Here is a 21,881-nt window from a genome sequence, read left to right as displayed (position 1 = left end):
ATCCCCCATAACTGTCACCCACAGATCCCCCATAAGTGTCACCCACAGATCCCCCATAAGTGTCACCCACAGATCCCCCATAAGTGTCACCCACAGATCCCCCATAAGTGTCACCCACAGATCCCCCATAAGTGTCACCCACAGATCCCCCATAAGTGTCACCCACAGATCCCCCATAAGTGTCACCCACAGATCCCCCATAAGTGTCACCCACAGATCCCCCATAAGTGTCACCCACAGATCCCCCATAAGTGCCACCCACAGATCCCCCATAAGTGTCACCCACAGATCCCCCATAAGTGTCACCCACAGATCCCCCATAAGTGTCCACCCACAGATCCCCCATAAGTGTCACCCACAGATCCCCCATAAGTGTCCACCCACAGATCCCCCATAAGTGTCACCCACAGATCCCCCATAAGTGCCACCACAGATCCCCCATAAGTGTCATCCACAGATCCCCCATAAGTGCCATCCACAGATCCCCCATAACAGTGCGTCACCCACAGATCCCCCATAACAGTGCTCACCCACAGATCCCCCATAACAGTGCCATCCCACAGATCCCCCATAACAGTGCCATCCCACAGATCCCCCATAAGTGTCACCACAGATCCCCCATAAGTGTCACCCACAGATCCCCCATAAGTGTCACCCACAGATCCCCCATAAGTGTCACCCACAGATCCCCCATAAGTGTCACCACAGATCCCCCATAAGTGTCACCCACAGATCCCCCATAAGTGTCACCCACAGATCCCCCATAAGTGTCACCACAGATCCCCCATAAGTGTCACCCACAGATCCCCCATAAGTGTCACCCACAGATCCCCCATAAGTGTCACCCACAGATCCCCCATAAGTGTCACCCACAGATCCCCCATAAGTGTCACCCACAGATCCCCCATAAGTGTCACCCACAGATCCCCCATAAGTGTCACCCACAGATCCCCCATAAGTGTCACCCACAGATCCCCCATAAGTGTCACCCACAGATCCCCCATAAGTGTCACCCACAGATCCCCCATAAGTGTCACCCACAGATCCCCCATAAGTGTCACCCACAGATCCCCCATAAGTGTCACCCACAGATCCCCCATAAGTGTCCCCACAGATCCCCCATAAGTGTCACCCACAGATCCCCCATAAGTGTCACCCACAGATCCCCCATAAGTGTCACCCACAGATCCCCCATAAGTGTCACCACAGATCCCCCATAAGTGTCACCACAGATCCCCCATAAGTGTCACCCACAGATCCCCCATAAGTGTCACCACAGATCCCCCATAAGTGTCACCCACAGATCCCCCATAAGTGTCACCACAGATCCCCCATAAGTGTCACCCACAGATCCCCCATAAGTGTCACCCACAGATCCCCCATAAGTGTCACCCACAGATCCCCCATAAGTGTCACCCACAGATCCCCCATAAGTGTCACCCACAGATCCCCCATAAGTGTCACCCACAGATCCCCCATAAGTGTCACCCACAGATCCCCCATAAGTGTCACCCACAGATCCCCCATAAGTGTCACCCACAGATCCCCCATAAGTGTCACCCACAGATCCCCCATAAGTGTCACCCACAGATCCCCCATAAGTGTCACCCACAGATCCCCCATAAGTGTCACCCACAGATCCCCCATAAGTGTCACCCACAGATCCCCCATAAGTGTCACCCACAGATCCCCCATAAGTGTCACCCACAGATCCCCCATAAGTGTCACCCACAGATCCCCCATAAGTGTCACCCACAGATCCCCCATAAGTGTCACCCACAGATCCCCCATAAGTGTCACCCACAGATCCCCCATAAGTGTCACCCACAGATCCCCCATAAGTGTCACCCACAGATCCCCCATAAGTCACCCACAGATCCCCCATAAGTGTCACCCACAGATCCCCCATAAGTGTCACCCACAGATCCCCCATAAGTGTCACCCACAGATCCCCCATAAGTGTCACCCACAGATCCCCCATAAGTGTCACCCACAGATCCCCCATAAGTGTCACCCACAGATCCCCCATAAGTGTCACCCACAGATCCCCCATAAGTGTCACCCACAGATCCCCCATAAGTGTCACCACAGATCCCCCATAAGTGTCACCCACAGATCCCCCATAAGTGTCACCCACAGATCCCCCATAAGTGTCACCCACAGATCCCCATAAGTGTCACCCACAGATCCCCCATAAGTGTCACCCACAGATCCCCATAAGTGTCACCCACAGATCCCCCATAAGTGTCACCCACAGATCCCCCATAAGTGCTCACCCACAGATCCCCATAAGTGTCACCCACAGATCCCCCATAAGTGTCACCCACAGATCCCCCATAAGTTTCACCCACAGATCCCCCATAAGTGTCACCCACAGATCCCCCATAAGAGACTACCCACAGATCCCCCATAAGTGTCACCCACAGATCCCCCATAAGTGTCACCCACAGATCCCCCATAAGTGTCACCCACAGATCCCCCATAACAGTGTCCATCCACAGATCCCCCATAACAGTGTCCACCAACAGATCCCCCATAACAGTGTCACCCACAGATCCCCCATAACAGTGCTCACCCACAGATCCCCCATACAGTGCGTCACCCACAGATCCCCCCATAACAGTGCTCACCCACAGATCCCCCATACAGTGCGTCACCCACAGATCCCCATAACAGTGTCCATTCCACAGATCCCCCATAAGTGTACCCACAGATCCCCCATAAGTGTCCCCACAGATCCCCCATAAGTGTCACTCACAGATCCCCCATAAGTGTCACCCACAGATCCCCCATAAGAGCCACCCACAGATCCCCCATAAGTGTCACCCACAGATCCCCATAAGTGTCACCCACAGATCCCCCATAAGTGTCACCCACAGATCCCCCATAAGTGCCACCCACAGATCCCCCATAAGAGCCACCCACAGATCCCCATAAGTGTCACCCACAGATCCCCCATAAGTGTCCCCCACAGATCCTCCATAAGTGTCACCCACAGATCCCCCATAAGTGTCACCCACAGATCCCCCATAACAGTGCCATCCACAGATCCCCCATAACAGTGCCATCCACAGATCCCCCATAACAGTGCCATCCACAGATCCCCCATAACAGTGGTCACCCACAGATCCCCCATAACAGTGCGTCACCCACAGATCCCCCATAACAGTGCCATCACAGATCCCCCATAAGTGTCATCCACAGATCCCCCATAAAGTGTCACCCACAGATCCCCCATAACAGTGCGTCACAGATCCCCCATAAGTGTCATCCACAGATCCCCCATAAGTGTCACCCACAGATCCCCCATAACAGTGCGTCACCCACAGATCCCCCATAAGTGTCACACACAGATCCCCATAAGTGTCACCCACAGATCCTCCATAAGTGTCACCCACAGATCCCCCATAAGTGTCCACCCACAGATCCCCCATACAGTGCCATCCACAGATCCCCCCATAACAGTGCCATCCACAGATCCCCCATAACAGTGCCATCCACAGATCCCCCCATAAACAGTGCGTCACCCACAGATCCCCCATAACAGTGCGTCACCCACAGATCCCCCATAACAGTGCCATTCACAGATCCCCCATAAGTGTCATCCACAGATCCCCCATAAGTGTCACCCACAGATCCCCCATAACAGTGCGTCACCCACAGATCCCCCATAAGTGTCACACACAGATCCCCATAAGTCCGATACAACCGGCCCTTTTGAGTATTTACGAATAATCCACAGGACACGACCACAGTTCTGCAGTCTTCGCTCTTTATTCCGTCTCTCGGGCTGATTACGCTTTTACGCTTTCTCTTTCTATGCTCTGGTTTGTCCGTATTAAGCTGGAGGAACATCAAATAAATCCTCTACAATGCTCCCGGCTCCTGCGCTCAGATCGTCGGCCTCCGCTGTGACCGACACACAACATCCTTGATTTTTCACTCCAAAAGAGGTCAAGTCACAAGAGCAGGAGCTGAAATAGAGATACAAATCAGTGTAAGGCCTCGTGCACACGATCGATGTTTCGGTCCGCATGCGAGCCACCGTTTTTGCAGCTCGGGTGTGGACCCATTCACTTCAATGGAGCCGCAAAAGATTCGGACAGCACTCCGTTGCTCCGTTCCGAGGCCCCGCAAAAAAAATATAACATGTCCTATTCTTGTCCGTTTTGCAGACAAGAATAGGCATGGCTACAATGGGTCGCCCGTTCCGTTCTGCAAATTGCGGAAGGCACACGGTCGGCTTCCGTTTTTTGCGGATCCGCGGTTTGCAGACTGCAAAAAACGGCACGGCCAAATGGTGAAATGTCTTCAGGAACTGCACAGTAGGCCGTCTCTCTGTACTGCAGACCGTCTCACCATGCTGCACAGTCGGCTGTCTCTCTGTACTGCAGACTGTCTCACCATGCTGCACAGTAGGCTGTCTCTCTGTACTGCAGACCGTCTCACCATGCTGCATAGTCGGCTGTCTCTCTATACTGCAGACTGTCTCACCATGCTGCACAGTAGGCTGTCTCTCTGTACTGCAGACCGTCTCACCATGCTGCACAGTCGGCTGTCTCTCTGTACTGCAGACCGTCTCACCATGCTGCACAGTCGGCTGTCTCTCTTTACCGGACAGGCTTTCGGGAGACATTGTCGGACTAATGATATTTTCTCCACCAGATTTACATTTGGAAGTAAAGTCTCTGCTGCTTCTTACCGGAAAGATGGAAGGGTTCTCCCATGGAAGCTGATGTCACTGAATGTTATCGTGATGTCATTGTCACTTGTCACCTGACCTGAAAACATGAGAATAAAACTCTCTTGGTTACATCCTTTTCAGGTGACCCGTCCTAATTATCAGCCCCAGAGGGGAGAAGAGGGGAGCACGTACTGACGAGGCCGACGGTGTAGTTGGAATCTCTCCTTTTGCTCTCGACAAGAAGCTTCAGATGATCCGGAGGTTTTGCCAAAGAAATAAAAACTTTCAAGCCGAACTCCAAGGACACGACGACTTTATCTCCTTCCTTCTTTGCAACCCTGGAGAGGAAATAAAGGCCTCAAATTATAGATTTCATTTGGGTACAAACGACTTCTACTTGAATCAAAATTGCTTCAAATGTCCCAAACAGTTGTGTACGGCCCTCGGGGGTCCCATCTTGTCTTTCTCTTTATTTTCTTAGAGTTTTTTTGCTTTGCGCCCCCCCCCCCCCTCCCCAATGACATCAGAGTGACAGGGACATACATAGCTATGGGTAAACGCAGGGTTAATGGTAGCAGAACATTTTTGTTTTTCACTCCCGTTTTGCAGACACAGACCGGACAGTTCTACAGAAGTTTCAAAATAAATGATGGCGTGTGCGCAGGATAACATTACTGAGTGTGGCTCTGATCACTTTTTGGAGGTGGTGCAGGTGGATGTGGTGCAGGTGAGCTTTCTTTTCTTTTTTATGTTTACTATAGGGGAAGGGGGGGTAATTAGATTTTTTTTTTATTTTTAAAAACATTTTTTACTTTTTTTTTGTCCTTACATTAAAGGGTTTATCCAGGAAAAGATATTTATGACTTATATCATATCCTCAGGCAAGGCCGACGTCAGCACCGGGGCCCACAGCACAGCCGCCAGAGGCCAGGGGCAATGAGCGCTTCCTTCAATACAGACGGAAGCGCTCATTGCTGGAGCGCAGGGAGCTGGGTCCTGTCACTCACCACTCAGCTCCCGCGCTCCTTCCCTCCGTCAGGCCGGCCGCGCGCAGGGAGCTGGGTCCTGTCACTCACCGCTCAGCTCCCGCGCTCCTTCCCTCCGTCAGGCCAGCCGCGCTCAGGGAGCTGGGTCCTGTCACTCACCGCTCAGCTCCCGCGCTCCTTCCCTCCGTCAGGCCAGCCGCACGCAGGGAGCTGGGTCCTGTCACTCACCGCTCAGCTCCCGTGCTCCTTCCCTCCGTCAGGCCAGCCGCGTGCAGGGAGCTGGGTCCTGTCACTCACCACTCAGCTCCCGCGCTCCTTCCCTCCGTCAGGCCGGCCGCGCGCAGGGAGCTGGGTCCTGTCACTCACCGCTCAGCTCCCGTGCTCCTTCCCTCCGTCAGGCCGGCCGCGCGCAGGGAGCTGGGTCCTGTCACTCACCGCTCAGCTCCCGCGCTCCTTCCCTCCGTCAGGCCAGCCGCGCTCAGGGAGCTGGGTCCTGTCACTCACCACTCAGCTCCCGCGCTCCTTCCCTCCGTCAGGCCGGCCGCGCGCAGGGAGCTGGGTCCTGTCACTCACCGCTCAGCTCCCACGCTCCTTCCCTCCGTCAGGACAGCCGTGCGCAGGGAGCTGGGTCCTGTCACTCACCGCTCAGCTCCCGGGCTCCTTCAGGCCAGCCGCGCACAGGGAGCTGGGTCCTGTCACTCACCGCTCAGCTCCCGCTTCTTCCCTCTGTCAGGCCAGCCGCGCGCAGGGAGCTGGGTCCTGTCACTCACCGCTCAGCTCCCGGGCTCCTTCAGGCCGGCCGCGCACAGGGAGCTGGGTCCTGTCACTCACCGCTCAGCTCCCGCGCTCCTTCCCTCCATCAGGCCGGCCGCGCGCAGGGAGCTGGGTCCTGTCACTCACCGCTCAGCTCCCGCGCTCCTTCCCTCCATCAGGCCGGCCGCGCGCAGGGAGCTGGGTCCTGTCACTCACCGCTCAGCTCCCGCGCTCCTTCCCTCCGTCAGGCCAGCCGCGCTCAGGGAGCTGGGTCCTGTCACTCACCACTCAGCTCCCGCGCTCCTTCCCTCCGTCAGGCCGGCCGCGCGCAGGGAGCTGGGTCCTGTCACTCACCGCTCAGCTCCCACGCTCCTTCCCTCCGTCAGGACAGCCGTGCGCAGGGAGCTGGGTCCTGTCACTCACCGCTCAGCTCCCGGGCTCCTTCAGGCCAGCCGCGCACAGGGAGCTGGGTCCTGTCACTCACCGCTCAGCTCCCGCTTCTTCCCTCTGTCAGGCCAGCCGCGCGCAGGGAGCTGGGTCCTGTCACTCACCGCTCAGCTCCCGGGCTCCTTCAGGCCGGCCGCGCACAGGGAGCTGGGTCCTGTCACTCACCGCTCAGCTCCCGCGCTCCTTCCCTCCATCAGGCCGGCCGCGCGCAGGGAGCTGGGTCCTGTCACTCACCGCTCAGCTCCCGCGCTCCTTCCCTCCATCAGGCCGGGCGCGCGCAGGGAGCTGGGTCCTGTCACTCACCGCTCAGCTCCCGGGCTCCTTCAGGCCGGCCGCGCACAGGGAGCTGGGTCCTGTCACTCACCGCTCAGCTCCCGCTTCTTCCCTCTGTCAGGCCAGCCGCGCGCAGGGAGCTGGGTCCTGTCACTCACTGCTCAGCTCCCGTACTCCTTCCCTCCTTCAGGCCAGCCGCGTTGTGAATGGTGAAGCCAGAAGACTTCTCCCAGCTCCACCATTCGGCATGTGTGGGCGGAGCCTAAAGCCCAGAAATCTGCATAAGCTCCGCCCACACTGTGCCTGCAGGGAAGAGAGGTATGTGAGCTTCAGGAACGGGACAAGGTGAGTAGTTACTGTGTGTTTTTGTTTTTAATACAGAGGGGGCACAGAGGACTTTATTACTATGGAGGGGGGCACAGAGGACTTTATTACTATGGAGGGGGGCACAGAGGACTTTATTACTATGGATGGGGCACAGAGGACTTTATTACTATGGAGGGGGCACAGAGGACTGTATTACTATGGAGGAGCAGAGGTATTTATTACTTTGGAGGGGGGGCACAGAGGACTTTATTACTATGGAGGGGGAGCAGAGGTATTTATTACTATGGATGGGGGCACAGAGGATTTTATTGCTATGGAGGGGGGGCATAGAGGTCTTTATTACTATGGAGGGGGCACAAACGACTTTATTACAATGAAGGGGGGCACAGAGGATTTTATTACTATGGAGGGGGCACAGAAGTTTTTATTACTATGGAGGGGGCACAGATGACTTTATTACTATGGAGGGGGCACAGAGGGCATTACTAATGTTAAAGGGACACAATGGGCATTTGTACTATGGAGGGGCACAGAGCCAGAGGGCATTACTACAATGAAGGGGGCACAGTGGGCATTATTGCTGTGAAAGGGACACAGATAGGGCAATACAACTGTGAAAGAGGCACAATGTGGGCATAACTACTGTGAAGGTTGTACAGTAAGGGTAATACTACTGTGAGGGGGTACAATTTTTCTTAAAGTATTGGGGGTAGGGGGCGCCAGAGAAAGGACCCGCCCCGGGTGCCAAACACTGTAAGCACGCCACTCAAGCAGGGAACAATTTGCTCCCCGCTCCATTGAGCCGCCAGCGCTCTTCAGCAGCAGCAGCGCGATGTCCTCACACATGGTCCTGCTGATCTGTGTAGGGGGGGGGGGGCCAGGCTGGGACTCGGCCTCTGCTCCTCCTGCACAGCAGCGCCACGTGTCACAGTATCCGACTGATGGGGAGCGCGGATCATGGGAGGAGCCGGGGGACCGAGGCCAGGAGGATTTATTGTTTGTTTTTTTCACTTCTTGTAAAGGGGGCACATCTGGGCATAACCACTGTGAAGGGGCACTGGGCACATATCTTGGCATATCCACCATAAGAGGGCACATATCTTGGCATATCTACTGTGAAGAGGGCACACATCTTGGCCTATCTACTGTGAAAGGGGCACATATCTTGTCATATCTACTGTGAGGGGGCACATATTTTGGGATATCTACTGTGAAAGGGGCACATATCTTGGCATATCTACTGTGAGAGTGTGAGAGATGGGCTTTGTTTCTCTATGTGTATGTGGTGTGAACATTCTGTAGTACACATTTTTGTCCACTAGATGGCCGCAAAGCAGATCTGAATTGCGATGACAAGGGGGCACATATCTTGGCATATCTACTGTGAGGGGGCACATATCTTGGCATATGTACTGTGAAGGGGCACATATCTTGGCATATGTACTGTGAAGGGGCACATATCTTGGCATATCTACTGGCAGGGGGCACATATCTGTGAGTAGATCTGAGGGACTGAAATACTGGGTAGAAAATAAAAGTAGGCACATAAGGACTGATTCACATATATCCGCTCTGTAGCTGCTCTGTGTAAGGTATTTAATCTATAATACAAGCAGTTTCATTGCTGTAAGCGCCATGAAAAATGCCTCAAGGGGGCCAACTGAGACTTTATTGCCCAAGGGCCCACATGAACCTGGAGCCGGCCCTGTCCTCAGGATAGGTCATCACTATCAGATCTGCAGTATCAGAGCACCTGGGACCCCTGCCTCTTCCTAGGTCAGTGACATCACTGTACATTGGTCACGTGGCCTAGTTGCACTGCCACTATACAATATATGGCGCTGTACTTTGAAGCTGCCGGGAGCCTACATCGCTCACCAGAGAGAGCAGCGGCTCCCTGAAACTGCTGATCGGAGGGGGTGCTGGGACTTTGGCCCACTTATCCTGAGGATAAGTTATCATTATATTTTCCAGGACAACCCCTTTAGGTCCCAATGAAATACCACTGCAACCTATGGGAGATTCATTGTGTTGGCCTCTGGCAGGGCTCTGTAGGAACATTGCTGTGGTAGCTAATTTTCCCTTATTAGGGGCAGATGCCTGCTGGTGTTTATACACACAAAGTCCTATTGGAAGAGGCAATGCTTGGTTCTGAACAAAAAAAATTCAGGAACAGGCAAAGAAGTTAATTGGGCGCTTGAGTAGGGGTAGTGCTACTGGCAGTAATAGCAGAAGCAACAGTACAATATGGAATCTGACGGACAGGAGATATGCGGTTGTGTAGGGGTAGCAGTACTGGCAGTAACTGTGGCGGCAGCAGTACAATATGGAACCATGATGGACAAGAGATGTGCGGTTGTGTAGGGGTAGCAGTAGTGGCAGTAATAGCAGCAGCAGTACAGTATGTAACCTGACGGAAAGAAGATGTGAGACTGTGTAGGGGGTAGCAGTAGGGGGAGTAGTAACTACAGCACCAGTAGCAATACAGTATGAATCATGAAGGGCAGGCAGGCAGCGGCATCATTGGGCCAGCAATAAATAGTCCCTGTCAGCAAGGGCAGCTCTAAATATTGGCCTCAGCTGGAGTTGTGTAAAAATCCTCCCAGATCCATGCCTCATTCATTTTGACAGAAGTGATGCTTTCTCCATTGGCAGAGAACAATTGTGTTCGCTTCGGTGTGATGACGCCCCCTGCTGCTCTGAAAACCCTCTCTGAGATGACTTTGGAGGCTGGACAAAAGAGAAGAGAGAGTTACGGCCCCTGTTCCAGCCTGTCTTCCCAGAAGGTTATGGAGTCAGATAACGCGGTATGTGAACCTGCTTGTACAGGCGGTATGTGAACCTGCTTGTACAGGCGGTATGTGAACCTGCTTGTACAGGCGGTATGTGAACCTGCTTGTACAGGCGGTATGTGAACCTGCTTGTACAGGCGGTATGTGAACCTGCTTGTACAGGCGGTATGTGAACCTGCTTGTACAGGCGGTATGTGAACCTGCTTGTACAGGCAGTATGTGAACCTGCTTGTACAGGCGCTATGTGAACCTGCTTGTACAGGCACTATGTCTGCATTTGCTGACATGCATCAGTTAAAAAAAGCGGTTCCATCAAAGTTCCACAAACAGTATTAGCTTCTGCTTCTTGCAGCGCTTGCACTGTCAGAGTTGTGGAGGTGGAGAGGGTCAGATACGTGGGCGGCACTGGGGGTACAGAGCATATCCTGGTTATACAACAATTTAGCCTCCATTTCAGCATTCCGACATTTTGCTTTGATAGCGAGGGTCTAAAAGCATGGCTATCCAGTAATCGTCAGACTGCTTGATGGTATATATACTCCTGTCAGTATGTAATCAAGCGAGCATACAGCCTGCCATGCCAGGCAGCGTGCCCGAGAACCCAGTTCTTTGTGATAATTGGCCATAGCCATAGTCGTCGTCATCATCAACAGCATGTCTGTCATAATGAGTGTCAGCATTGTCCCCTATCTGTGCCTGGGTCATAGCTATTCATCCTCCTCCACTTCCTCCTCCAGTAGCAGCTCCTCATCCTTATCCTCCATGGGAATTTCTACATCTACAGGGCGGACAGCAAGATGCGTTGGCTCTTTTTTCTTTCGCCGTCATCTCCTGCTGCATTAGCAATTGTTCTAAGATAAATGAGGGGATGAGATCAGTCATGCTGCAGTTGTCCGTACTGACAAATCCAGTGGTTTCTTCGAAGGGCTTAAGTAGGCGACAGGCATCTTGGATGAGCTGCCACCGCCTGACCTCGAAACAACACGTGCTCCGTGCTGCTGAGGCTGTCTGGTGCATGACGGAATCGTTCATGGCTTTAGCATGTGGAATCAGACTGTGATATGTCAGCGGGTCCTAGCTCATATCCATCTATCATCCATCTATTATCTATCACTATTTACTATGTTCCACTATAAGGGTCCATTCACACGTCCGTTGTTTCTTTCCTGATCTATTCCGTTTTTTGCGGAACAGATCTGGACCCATTCATTTTCAATGGGTCCTGAAAAAAAATCAGACATTGTGCTGTCCGATTTTTTTCAGGACCTATTGAAAATGAATGGGTCCAGATCTGGTCCAGATCTGTTCCGCAAAAAACGGAACATATCAGGAAAGAAACAACGGACGTGTGAATGGACCCTAAGAAGATATAATATTACACAGACGCGGCGTCTCCGTTGATTACGTATTTTGTGATTTTACCGTAGTCCTTGTCCTGCAAATGTCCATGAGTAAACCTGTGTATCTTGCCCTCGGGTCACTGTGATGTTTTCGGCCGTTACCTCCATGGACGCCATCTTCTTCTTGTGCACAAGCCCAACTTTATCAAAACCACTTTTATCTCTGGCAAGTTTCCCATTAAGTGTGATGCCTAGAGGGGAAATAATAGACGATATCCCTTTAAAAGGGGTTCTCCGATCATGTAATCGAATCGGTCTTTGATACTAGCCTGTGGAAGGGAGATGTTTTACATAGTACTTACCCCTCCCTCGCTGCCTCCGCCCGGGTCCCAACTACATGTGGCCACTTAATTTCCTCTTCAACTGGAAAGTAGCGAATGCTGGCGAACAGGAAATGAAGCGGAGCGAGGGACGGGTAGGTACTATGTAAGACACCTTCCTTCCACAGGTCAGTACCAAAGACCGATTAGACTAAAGGACTGAAGAGCCCCTTTAATGTCAGAATAATCGGCAATGTACTACTGTGTTAACCCCTGCATCACCTTCCACCTAGAATATAACAAGAATATATGATTAACCCCCGAACCTCCCTAAAAAAAACATTTAATGTCACTGAACTTAGGTCTGAATCAAAATAATTGTGGGATTTTCATCCCCTCCTGCATTGCAACTCCACAAAATAACGTTCGCAGGGGCCCCAGAGATTCACTCTTCAATCTGTATATGAATTGCCACTTGTCTTACCTCTGTCTGCATTGTGAAATAAATTAATAATCGCATCCTCAGGCTCAGAAATTCCAAGACAAATCTTCTCTGGGATTGTGGCGACGCTAATAAGCAGGTGAGACGAGGAGCAATCTGCAAAAAACAAGGAGCAAAACTGATGAATAAAACAAGAACAGTGAGCTCCATCTAGTGGTGACTGTAAAATCTGTATGTAGTGAGCTCCCCCTAGTGGTGGCTGTATAATCTGTATGTAGTGAGCTCCCTCTAGTGGTGGCTGTATAATCTGTATGTAGTGAGCTCCCCCTAGTGGTGACTGTATAATCTGTATGTAGTGAGATCCCCCTAGTGGTGGCTGTATAATCTGTATGTAGTGAGCTCCCTCTAGTGGTGGCTGTATAATCTGTACGCAGTGAGCTCCCTCTAGTGCTGGCTGTATAATCTGTATGTAGTGAGCTCCCTCTAGTAGTGGCTGTATAATCTGTATGTAGTGAGCTCCCTCTAGTGGTGGCTGTATAATCTGTATGTAGTGAGCTCCCTCTAGTGGTGGTTGTATAATCTGTATGTAGTGAGCTCCCTCTAGTGGTGGCTGTATAATCTGTATGTAGTGAGCTCCCTCTAGTGGTGGCTGTATAATCTGTATGTAGTGAGCTCCCTCTAGTGGTGGCTGTATAATCTGTATGTAGTGAGCTCCCTCTAGTGGTGGCTGTATAATCTGTATGTAGTGAGCTCCCTCTAGTGGTGGCTGTATAATCTGTACGTAGTGAGCTCTCTCTAGTGGTGGCTGTATAATCTGTACGTAGTGAGCTCCCTCTAGTGCTGGCTGTATAATCTGTATGTAGTGAGCGCCCTGTAGTGGTTGCTGTATAATCTGTATGTAGTGAGCTCCCTCTAGTGGTGGCTGTATAATTTGTATGTAGTGAGCTCCCTCTAGTGATGGCTGTATAATTTGTATGTAGTGAGCTCCCTCTAGTGGTGGCTGTATAATCTGTATGCAGTGAGCTCCCTCTAGTGGTGGCTGTATAATCTGTATGCAGTGAGCTCCCTCTAGTGGTGGCTGTATAATCTGTATGTAGTGAGCTCCCTCTAGTGGTGGCTGTATAATCTGTATGTAGTGAGCTCCCTCTAGTGGTGGCTGTATAATCTGTATGTAGTGAGCTCCCTCTAGTGGTGGTTGTATAATCTGTACGTAGTGAGCTGCATCTAGTGGTGGCTGTATAATCTGTATGTAGTGAGCTCCCTCTAGTGCTGGTTGTATAATCTGTACGTAGTGAGCTCCCTCTAGTGCTGGCTGTATAATCTGTATGTAGTGAGCTCCCTCTAGTGCTGGTTGTATAATCTGTATGTAGTGAGCTCCCTCTAGTGCTGGCTGTATAATCTGTATGTAGTGAGCTCCCTCTAGTGGTGGCTGTATAATCTGTATGTAGTGAGCTCCCTCTAGTGGTGGCTGTATAATTTGTATGTAGTGAGCTCCCTCTAGTGGTGGCTGTATAATCTGTATGTAGTGAGCTCCCTCTAGTGGTGGCTGTATAATCTGTATGTAGTGAGCTCCCTCTAGTGGTGGCTGTATAATCTGTATGTAGTGAGCTCCCTCTAGTGGTGGCTGTATAATCTGTATGTAGTGAGCTCCCTCTAGTGGTGGCTGTATAATCTGTATGTAGTGAGCTCCCCGTAGTGGTGGCTGTATAATCTGTATGTAGTGAGCTCCCCGTAGTGGTGGCTGTATAATCTGTATGTAGTGAGCTCCCCCTAGTGGTGGCTGTGTAATCTGTATGTAGTGAGCTCCCTCTAGTGAAGGCTGTATAATCTGTATGTAGTGAGCTCCCTGTAGTGAAGGCTGTATAATCTGTATGTAGTGAGCTCCCGCTAGTGAAGGCTGTATAATCTGTATGTAGTGAGCTCCCTCTAGTGGTGGCTGTATAATCTGTATGTAGTGAGCTCCCCCTAGTGGTGGCTGTATAATCTGTATGTAGTGAGCTCCCCCTAGTGGTGGCTGTATAATCTGTATGTAGTGAGCTCCCTCTAGTGAAGGCTGTATAATCTGAATGTAGTGAGCTCCCCCTAGTGGTGGCTGTATAATCTGTATGTAGTGAGCTCCCTCTAGTGGTGGCTGTATAATCTGTATGTAGTGAGCTCCCCCTAGTGGTGGCTGTATAATCTGTATGTAGTGAGCTCCCCCTAGTGGTGGCTGTATAATCTGTATGTAGTGAGCTCCCTCTAGTGAAGGCTGTATAATCTGAATGTAGTGAGCTCCCTCTAGAGGTGACTGTATAATCTGTATGTAGTGAGCTTCCTCTAGTGGTAGCTGTATAATCTGTATGTACTGAGCTCCCTCTAGTGGTGGCTGTATAATCTGTATGTAGTGAGCTCCATCTGGTGCTGGTTGTATAATCTGTATGTAGTGAGCTCCCTCTAGTGCTGGCTGTATAATCTGTATGTAGTTAGCTCCCCCTAGTGGTGGCTGTATAATTTGTATGTAGTGAGCTCCCTCTAGTGCTGGTTGTATAATCTGTATGTAGTGAGCTCCCTCTAGTGGTGGCTGTATAATCTGTATGTAGTGAGCTCCCTCTAGTGGTGGCTGTATAATCTGTATGTAGTGAGCTCCCTCTAGTGGTGGCTGTATAATCTGTACAGGGAGTGCAGAATTATTAGGCAAGTTGTATTTTTGAGGATTAATTTTATTATTGAACAACAACCATGTTCTCAATGAACCCAAAAAACTCATTAATATCAAAGCTGAATATTTTTGGAAGTAGTTTCTAGTTTGTTTTTAGTTTTAGCTATTTTAGGGGGATATCTGTGTGTGCAGGTGACTATTACTGTACATAATTATTAGGCAACTTAACAAAAAACAAATATATACCCATTTCAATTATTTATTTTTACCAGTGAAACCAATATAACATCTCAACATTCACAAATATACATTTCTGACATTCAAAAATAAAACAAAAACAAATCAGTGACCAATATAGCCACCTTTCTTTGCAAGGACACTCAGAAGCCGCCATCCATGGATTCTGTCAGTGTTTTGATCTGTTCACCATCAACATTGCGTGCAGCAGCAACCACAGCCTCCCAGACACTGTTCAGAGAGGTGTACTGTTTTCCCTCCTTGTAAATCTCACATTTGATGATGGACCACAGGTTCTCAATGGGGTTCAGATCAGGTGAACAAGGAGGCCATGTCATTAGATTTTCTTCTTTTATACCCTTTCTTGCCAGCCACGTTGTGGAGTACTTGGACGCGTGTGATGGAGCATTGTCCTGCATGAAAATCATGTTTTTCTTACCTTGCAGACTTCTTCCTGTACCACTGCTTGAAGAAGGTGTCTTCCAGAAACTGGCAGTAGGACTGGGAGTTGAGCTTGACTCCATCCTCAACCCAAAAAGGCCCCACAAGCTCATCTTTGATGATACCAGCCCAAACCAGTACTCCACCTCCACCTTGCTGGCGTCTGAGTCGGACTGGAGCTCTCTGCCCTTTACCAATCCAGCCATCTGGCCCATCAAGACTCACTCTCATTTCATCAGTCCATAAAACCTTAGAAAAATCAGTCTTGAGATATTTCTTGGCCCAGTCTTGACGTTTCAGCTTGTGTGTCTTGTTCAGTGGTGGTCGTCTTTCAGCCTTTCTTACCTTGGCCATGTCTCTGAGTATTGCACACCTTGTGCTTTTGGGCACTCCAGTGATGTTGCAGCTCTGAAATATGGCCAAACTGGTGGCAAGTGGCATCTTGGCAGCTGCACGCTTGACTTTTCTCAGTTCATGGGCAGTTATTTTGCGCATTGGTTTTTCCACACGCTTCTTGCGACCCTGTTGACTATTTTGAATGAAACGCTTGATTGTTCGATGATCACGCTTCAGAAGCTTTGCAATTTTAAGAGTGCTGCATCCCTCTGCAAGATATCTCACTATTTCTGACTTTTCTGAGCCTGTCAAGTCCTTCTTTTGACCCATTTTGCCAAAGGAAAGGAAGTTGCCTAATAATTATGCACACCTGATATAGGGTGTTGATGTCATTAGACCACACCCCTTCTCATTACAGAGATGCACATCACCTAATATGCTTAATTGGTAGTAGGCTGTCGAGCCTATACAGCTTGGAGTAAGACAACATGCATAAAGAGGATGATGTGGTCAAAATACTCATTTGCCTAATAATTCTGCACGTAGTGTATGTAGTGAGCTCCCTCTAGTGGTGGCTGTATAATCTGTATGTAGTGAGCTCCCTCTAGTGGTGGCTGTATAATCTGTATGTAGTGAGCTCCCTCTAGTGGTGGTTGTATAATCTGTATGTAGTGAGCTCCCTCTAGTGGTGGCTGTATAATCTGTATGTAGTGAGCTCCCTCTAGTGGTGGCTGTATAATCTGTATGTAGTGAGCTCCCTCTAGTGGTGGCTGTATAATCTGTATGTAGTGAGCTCCCTCTAGTGGTGACTGTATAATCTGTATGTAGTTAGCTCCCTCTAGTGGTGACTGTATAATCTGTATGTAGTGAGCTCCCTCTAGTGGTGACTGTATAATCTGTATGTAGTGAGCTCCCTCTAGTGGTGACTGTATAATCTGTATGTAGTGAGCTCCCTCTAGTGGTGGCTGTATAATCTGTATGTAGTGAGCTCCCTCTAGTGGTGGCTGTATAATCTGTATGTAGTGAGCTCCCTCTAGTGGTGACTGTAATCTGTATGTAGTGAGCTCCCTCTAGTGGTGGCTGTATAATCTGTATTAGTGAGCTCCCTCTAGTGGTGGCTGTATAATCTGTATGTAGTGAGCTCCCTCTAGTGGTGGCTGTATAATCTGTATGTAGTGAGCTCCCTCTAGTGGTGGCTGTATAATCTGTATGTAGTGAGCTCCCTCTAGTGGTGGCTGTATAATCTGTATGTAGTGAGCTCCCTCTAGTGGTGGCTGTATAATCTGTATGTAGTGAGCTCCCTCTAGTGGTGGCTGTATGCAGTTAGAATATTACCATATAACTATGTAGGGGATTTGGAGCTCTGTATCTGTGTGCAGAAAAAAAAACAGTTTTTCTGATATAATAAGAAATTAATCGGCACAGAAAGTTGAATCTGACGGACATTAACGTGACAACAATGCGGATTCCGGATATTTTTTGTTGTATTTGTTTATGAAAAGCTGAGTGACAACCTCTGTAGAAACAAGTCTAGCTGAGAAGAATGGAGCATCAAGGTATTGCCACTCTCACCTACATGTGATGGTTTTCTCCACTGTCTCCTCCTGGCCACTGTGCGGGCAAACGGCGACACTGCGAGGAGAAGGAAAGATTACAGTTGATCTGTGGGGGTCCCAGCAGGAGAACCCTTATAACAATTAGGGAATGTCAGAGGACCCTTTTAAGTGCCTTTACTTCTACCTGTCTGTGGGATAGACATGTAATACCACCGTGCTGTGGACGTCACATGTGCAGCGCCATATAACAGGGAGACCTGCACAGTGCAGCTCCCAGTGGAGCAGGACACACGATACTGGAGGCGTATGGAGGGGCGGTATGGGCCCTCAGCTGTAGAGGGCTCCTGGTTGGATGCTATAGCTGTCACTCAGGGGGGAGGGGCTGTGAAGTAGCTAAATGTAGAGACCGCTACAAAGTGGAGCTCCGCCTCCTGGACACTTGTGGAAGCAGAACTTGGCAGAATAAAACTTCATATTCACACTACTCCTGATGATAAAAGCTTGACAATTGATATGTTTGTTCAGCCTCTCCCCAGCAGCTTAGCGTGGTTTAAACTGCTGACAGACTCCCTTTAATTAGGCTTATTAGCAGCTACCTGACACTAGTCATTACAGGTAATCTGCAAGCTGAGTAAAGCACAGAGTCTTCCGATGTAGTTACCTCTTCAGCTGATTGCCATCATCAGGAAGCTCCTGCAGGGTATTTCTGGACATGAAATCTGTCACAACTTTACTAACCAGACCCACCCTGCTGATGAACCAATTGCAGGCTGCACCGGGAGAGGAGGGATACATTTCCCACAATACACTGGGTTTGATCAGTCTGTACAATACACTGGTACTGAGCGGTCTCCCACAATGCACTGGTACTGAGCGGCCTCCCACAATGCACTGGTACTGAGCGGTCTCCCACAATGCACTGCTACTGAGCAGTCTCCCACAATGCACTGCTACTGAGCAGTCTCCCACAATGCACTGCTACTGAGCAGTCTCCCACAATGCACTGCTACTGAGCGGTCTCCCACAATGCACTGCTACTGAGCGGTCTCCCACAATGCACTGGTACTGAGCGGTCTCCCACAATGCACTGGTACTGAGCGGTCTCCCACAATGCACTGGTACTGAGCGGTCTCCCACAATGCACTGGTACTGAGCGGTCTCCCACAATGCACTGGTACTGAGCGGTCTCCCACAATGCACTGCTACTGAGCGGTCTCCCACAATGCACTGCTACTGAGCGGTCTCCCACAATGCACTGCTACTGAGCGGTCTCCCACAATGCACTGCTACTGAGCGGTCTCCCACAATGCACTGCTACTGAGCGGTCTCCCACAATGCACTGCTACTGAGCGGTCTCCCACAATGCACTGCTACTGAGCGGTCTCCCACAATGCACTGGTACTGAGCGGTCTCCCACAATGCACTGGTACTGAGCGGTCTCCCACAATGCACTGCTACTGAGCGGTCTCCCACAATGCACTGCTACTGAGCGGTCTCCCACAATGCACTGCTACTGAGCGGTTTTCCACAATGAACTGGTACTGAGCGGTCTCCCACAATGAACTGGTACTGAGCGGTCTCCCACAATGCACTGGTACTGAGCGGTCTTCCCACAATGCACTGGTACTGAGCGGTCTCCCACAATGCACTGGTACTGAGCGGTCTCCCACAATGCACTGGTACTGAGCGGTCTCCCACAATGCACTGGTACTGAGCGGTCTCCCACAATGCACTGGTACTGAGCGGTTCTCCCACAATGCACTGGTACTGAGCGGTCTCCCACAATGCACTGGTACTGAGCGGTCTCCCACAATGCACTGGTACTGAGCGGTCTCCCACAATGCACTGGTACTGAGCGGTCTCCCACAATGCACTGGTACTGAGCGGTCTCCTACAATGCACTGGTACTGAGCGGTCTCCCACAATGCACTGGTACTGAGCGGTCTCCCACAATGCACTGGTACTGAGCGGTCTCCCACAATGCACTGGTACTGAGCGGTCTCCCACAATGCACTGGTACTGAGCGGTCTCCCACAATGCACTGGTACTGAGCGGTCTCCCACAATGCACTGGTACTGAGCGGTCTCCCACAAGGCACTGGTACTGAGCGGTCTCCCACAAGGCACTGGTACTGAGCGGTCTCCCACAAGGCACTGGTACTGAGCGGTCTCCCACAAGGCACTGGTACTGAGCGGTCTCCCACAAGGCACTGGTACTGAGCGGTCTCCCACAAGGCACCGGTACTGAGCGGTCTCCCACAAGGCACCGGTACTGAGCGGTCTCCCACAATGCACCGGTACTGAGCGGTCTCCCACAATGCACCGCTACTGAGTGGTCTCCCACAATGCACCGGTACTGAGCGGTCTCCCACAATGCACTGGACCTGAGCGGTCTACCACAATGCAGTGGTACTGAGGGGTCTCCCACAATGCAGTGGTACTGAGCGGTCTCCCACAATGCACTGGTACTGAGCGGTCTCACACAAGGCACTGGTACTGAGCGGTCTCACACAATGCACTGGTACTGAGCGGTCTCCCACAAGGCACTGGTACTGAGCGGTCTCCCACAATGCACTGGTACTGAGCGGTCTCCCACAATGCACTGGTACTGAGCGGTCTCCCAGAATGCACTGGTACTGAGCGGTCTCCCACAATGCACTGGTACTGAGCGGTCTCCCACAATGCACTGGTACTGAGCGGTCTCCCACAATGCACTGGACCTGAGCGGTCTACCACAATGCAGTGGTACTGAGGGGTCTCCCACAATGCACCGCTACTGAGCGGTCTCCCACAATGCACCGCTACTGAGCGGTCTCCCACAATGCACCGGTACTGAGCGGTCTGCCACAATGCACTGGTGCTGAGCGGTCTCACACAAGGCACTGGTACTGAGCGGTCTCCCACAATGCACAGGTACTGAGGGGTCTCCCACAATGCAGTGGTACTGAGCGGTCTCCCACAATGCACTGGTACTGAGCGGTCTCCCACAATGCACTGGTGCTAAGCGGTCTCCCACAATGCACTGGTGCTGAGCGGTCTCACACAATGCACTGGTACTGAGCGGTCTCCACCAATGTACTCACTAGGTGACTCCTCGGTGCCTGAGGACTGTACAGCAGTGAGAACACTGTGGACACGTTTTGCAGGACACACAACCCACAGGCCAGACACTTAAAGAGACAATAACCCCAAATATAGCACAACATTTCAAGTGAAAGGAGCTTACATGCGTAAAGTGAAGGCGAAGTAACGTCCTGCAAGTCTGAAATGGAATTTAAAAAATTGAAAGTGAATAAATATTTAATAGAAATAAATGAAAACCAACACGTGTAGAATCTGCTCTTCTGACTCTGTGTTGTGCCTTTCCTCTGCTGTTCCTAAATACCATGGCTATATTAAAGCATAACTTTTACTGCTTATTTCTTAAAATAAATAGAGGTATAATAATAATAATAGCGATTGGTGAGAAAATGAAACAATAAATAATAATAGTATCTCTATCGCCGAGAGATAAATACAGATACAGACGCCTAATGGCTCCAGAAAGGTTTTTTCCTACCAGACGTTTGGAAGATGATAGATCTCAGCTCGGTCAATTGTATTTTATGTCCTTGTTCCGGTTGTGTCCTCGAGGAAGCGGAGCAGGAATCTCCTTTATTCTACAAGAAGTAGCGGGACATGGACTCACTTGCCCTTAGTCGACAACTCTGCAAATGAAAGGGATGGGACTATAAGTCCCTGCCTGCCAAATACGGAGCGCCCGCCCGATAGGGGCGACCCGGTCAGGAACCTGCGGTGTCCCTAGAGCTGTCCCTCACTACTGTCCCAACCTGGCATGTTTCATCTCATTTAAAGACTCCTCAGGGGATGTAAGAGTAATATGGCGCAATAAGGACAAAGATAAAATAAAATCTCTCTGATCAGGTCTATACAGCCCCCTGTTTTTTTACCGCAATGGGGGTCTAGGGTCTGACCACTCGAAAATATATGGCGAGCCTCTATCAGCTCAAATGATCCCAGAGCGAGGTCACTGGTTCCTATAGACCCCGGTCTACTTTTCAATAAGAGGCACTAAAGGGACAATGGTCCGTCTTATGGCCGCTGGGGAAGCGTCCCCTATGTCACCCTTGTTTAAGGAGGTGGCGCGGTACTTGGCGCCAGACCTCTCTTTTAAATGCTGCCAGTAAACTCATCTCACTACTGCCCGCCGCCTGTTTTCGTGCCAATAGAACGCACATGGAACGCGCGCCTCCTCGGACACGTGGAGGAGGGGAGTCACATGATCGCCAGGGAGGCCGGACAGATTGCGA

At 50.7% G+C, this 21,881-nt stretch overlaps 1 protein-coding gene across 1 annotated transcript in view; it reads right to left on the bottom strand.

Annotated features, from left to right (window-relative positions):
- Positions 1 to 3,751: 3,751 nt before the first annotated feature.
- Positions 3,752 to 21,881, bottom strand: part of LOC122945320 (inter-alpha-trypsin inhibitor heavy chain H3-like) — a 41,757-nt gene continuing 23,627 nt past the window's right edge. Inside the window, exons 14-20 of the mRNA XM_044304376.1 lie at positions 20,798 to 20,833; positions 17,589 to 17,648; positions 12,407 to 12,520; positions 11,685 to 11,853; positions 4,877 to 5,022; positions 4,703 to 4,781; positions 3,752 to 3,974 (exon numbers count right to left, since the gene is read on the bottom strand). Of these exons, the coding sequence (XP_044160311.1) occupies positions 3,839 to 3,974; positions 4,703 to 4,781; positions 4,877 to 5,022; positions 11,685 to 11,853; positions 12,407 to 12,520; positions 17,589 to 17,648; positions 20,798 to 20,833 (740 nt within the window). The 3' untranslated portion in view covers positions 3,752 to 3,838. The remainder of the gene's footprint in view (positions 3,975 to 4,702; positions 4,782 to 4,876; positions 5,023 to 11,684; positions 11,854 to 12,406; positions 12,521 to 17,588; positions 17,649 to 20,797; positions 20,834 to 21,881) is intronic.

The sequence above is a fragment of the Bufo gargarizans genome, chromosome 8 (genome assembly GCF_014858855.1).
Source record: "Bufo gargarizans isolate SCDJY-AF-19 chromosome 8, ASM1485885v1, whole genome shotgun sequence".
NCBI lineage: Eukaryota > Metazoa > Chordata > Amphibia > Anura > Bufonidae > Bufo > Bufo gargarizans.
The sequence above is the reverse complement of the archived record's forward strand: the minus strand, read 5'-3'. Positions and strand labels throughout refer to the sequence as shown.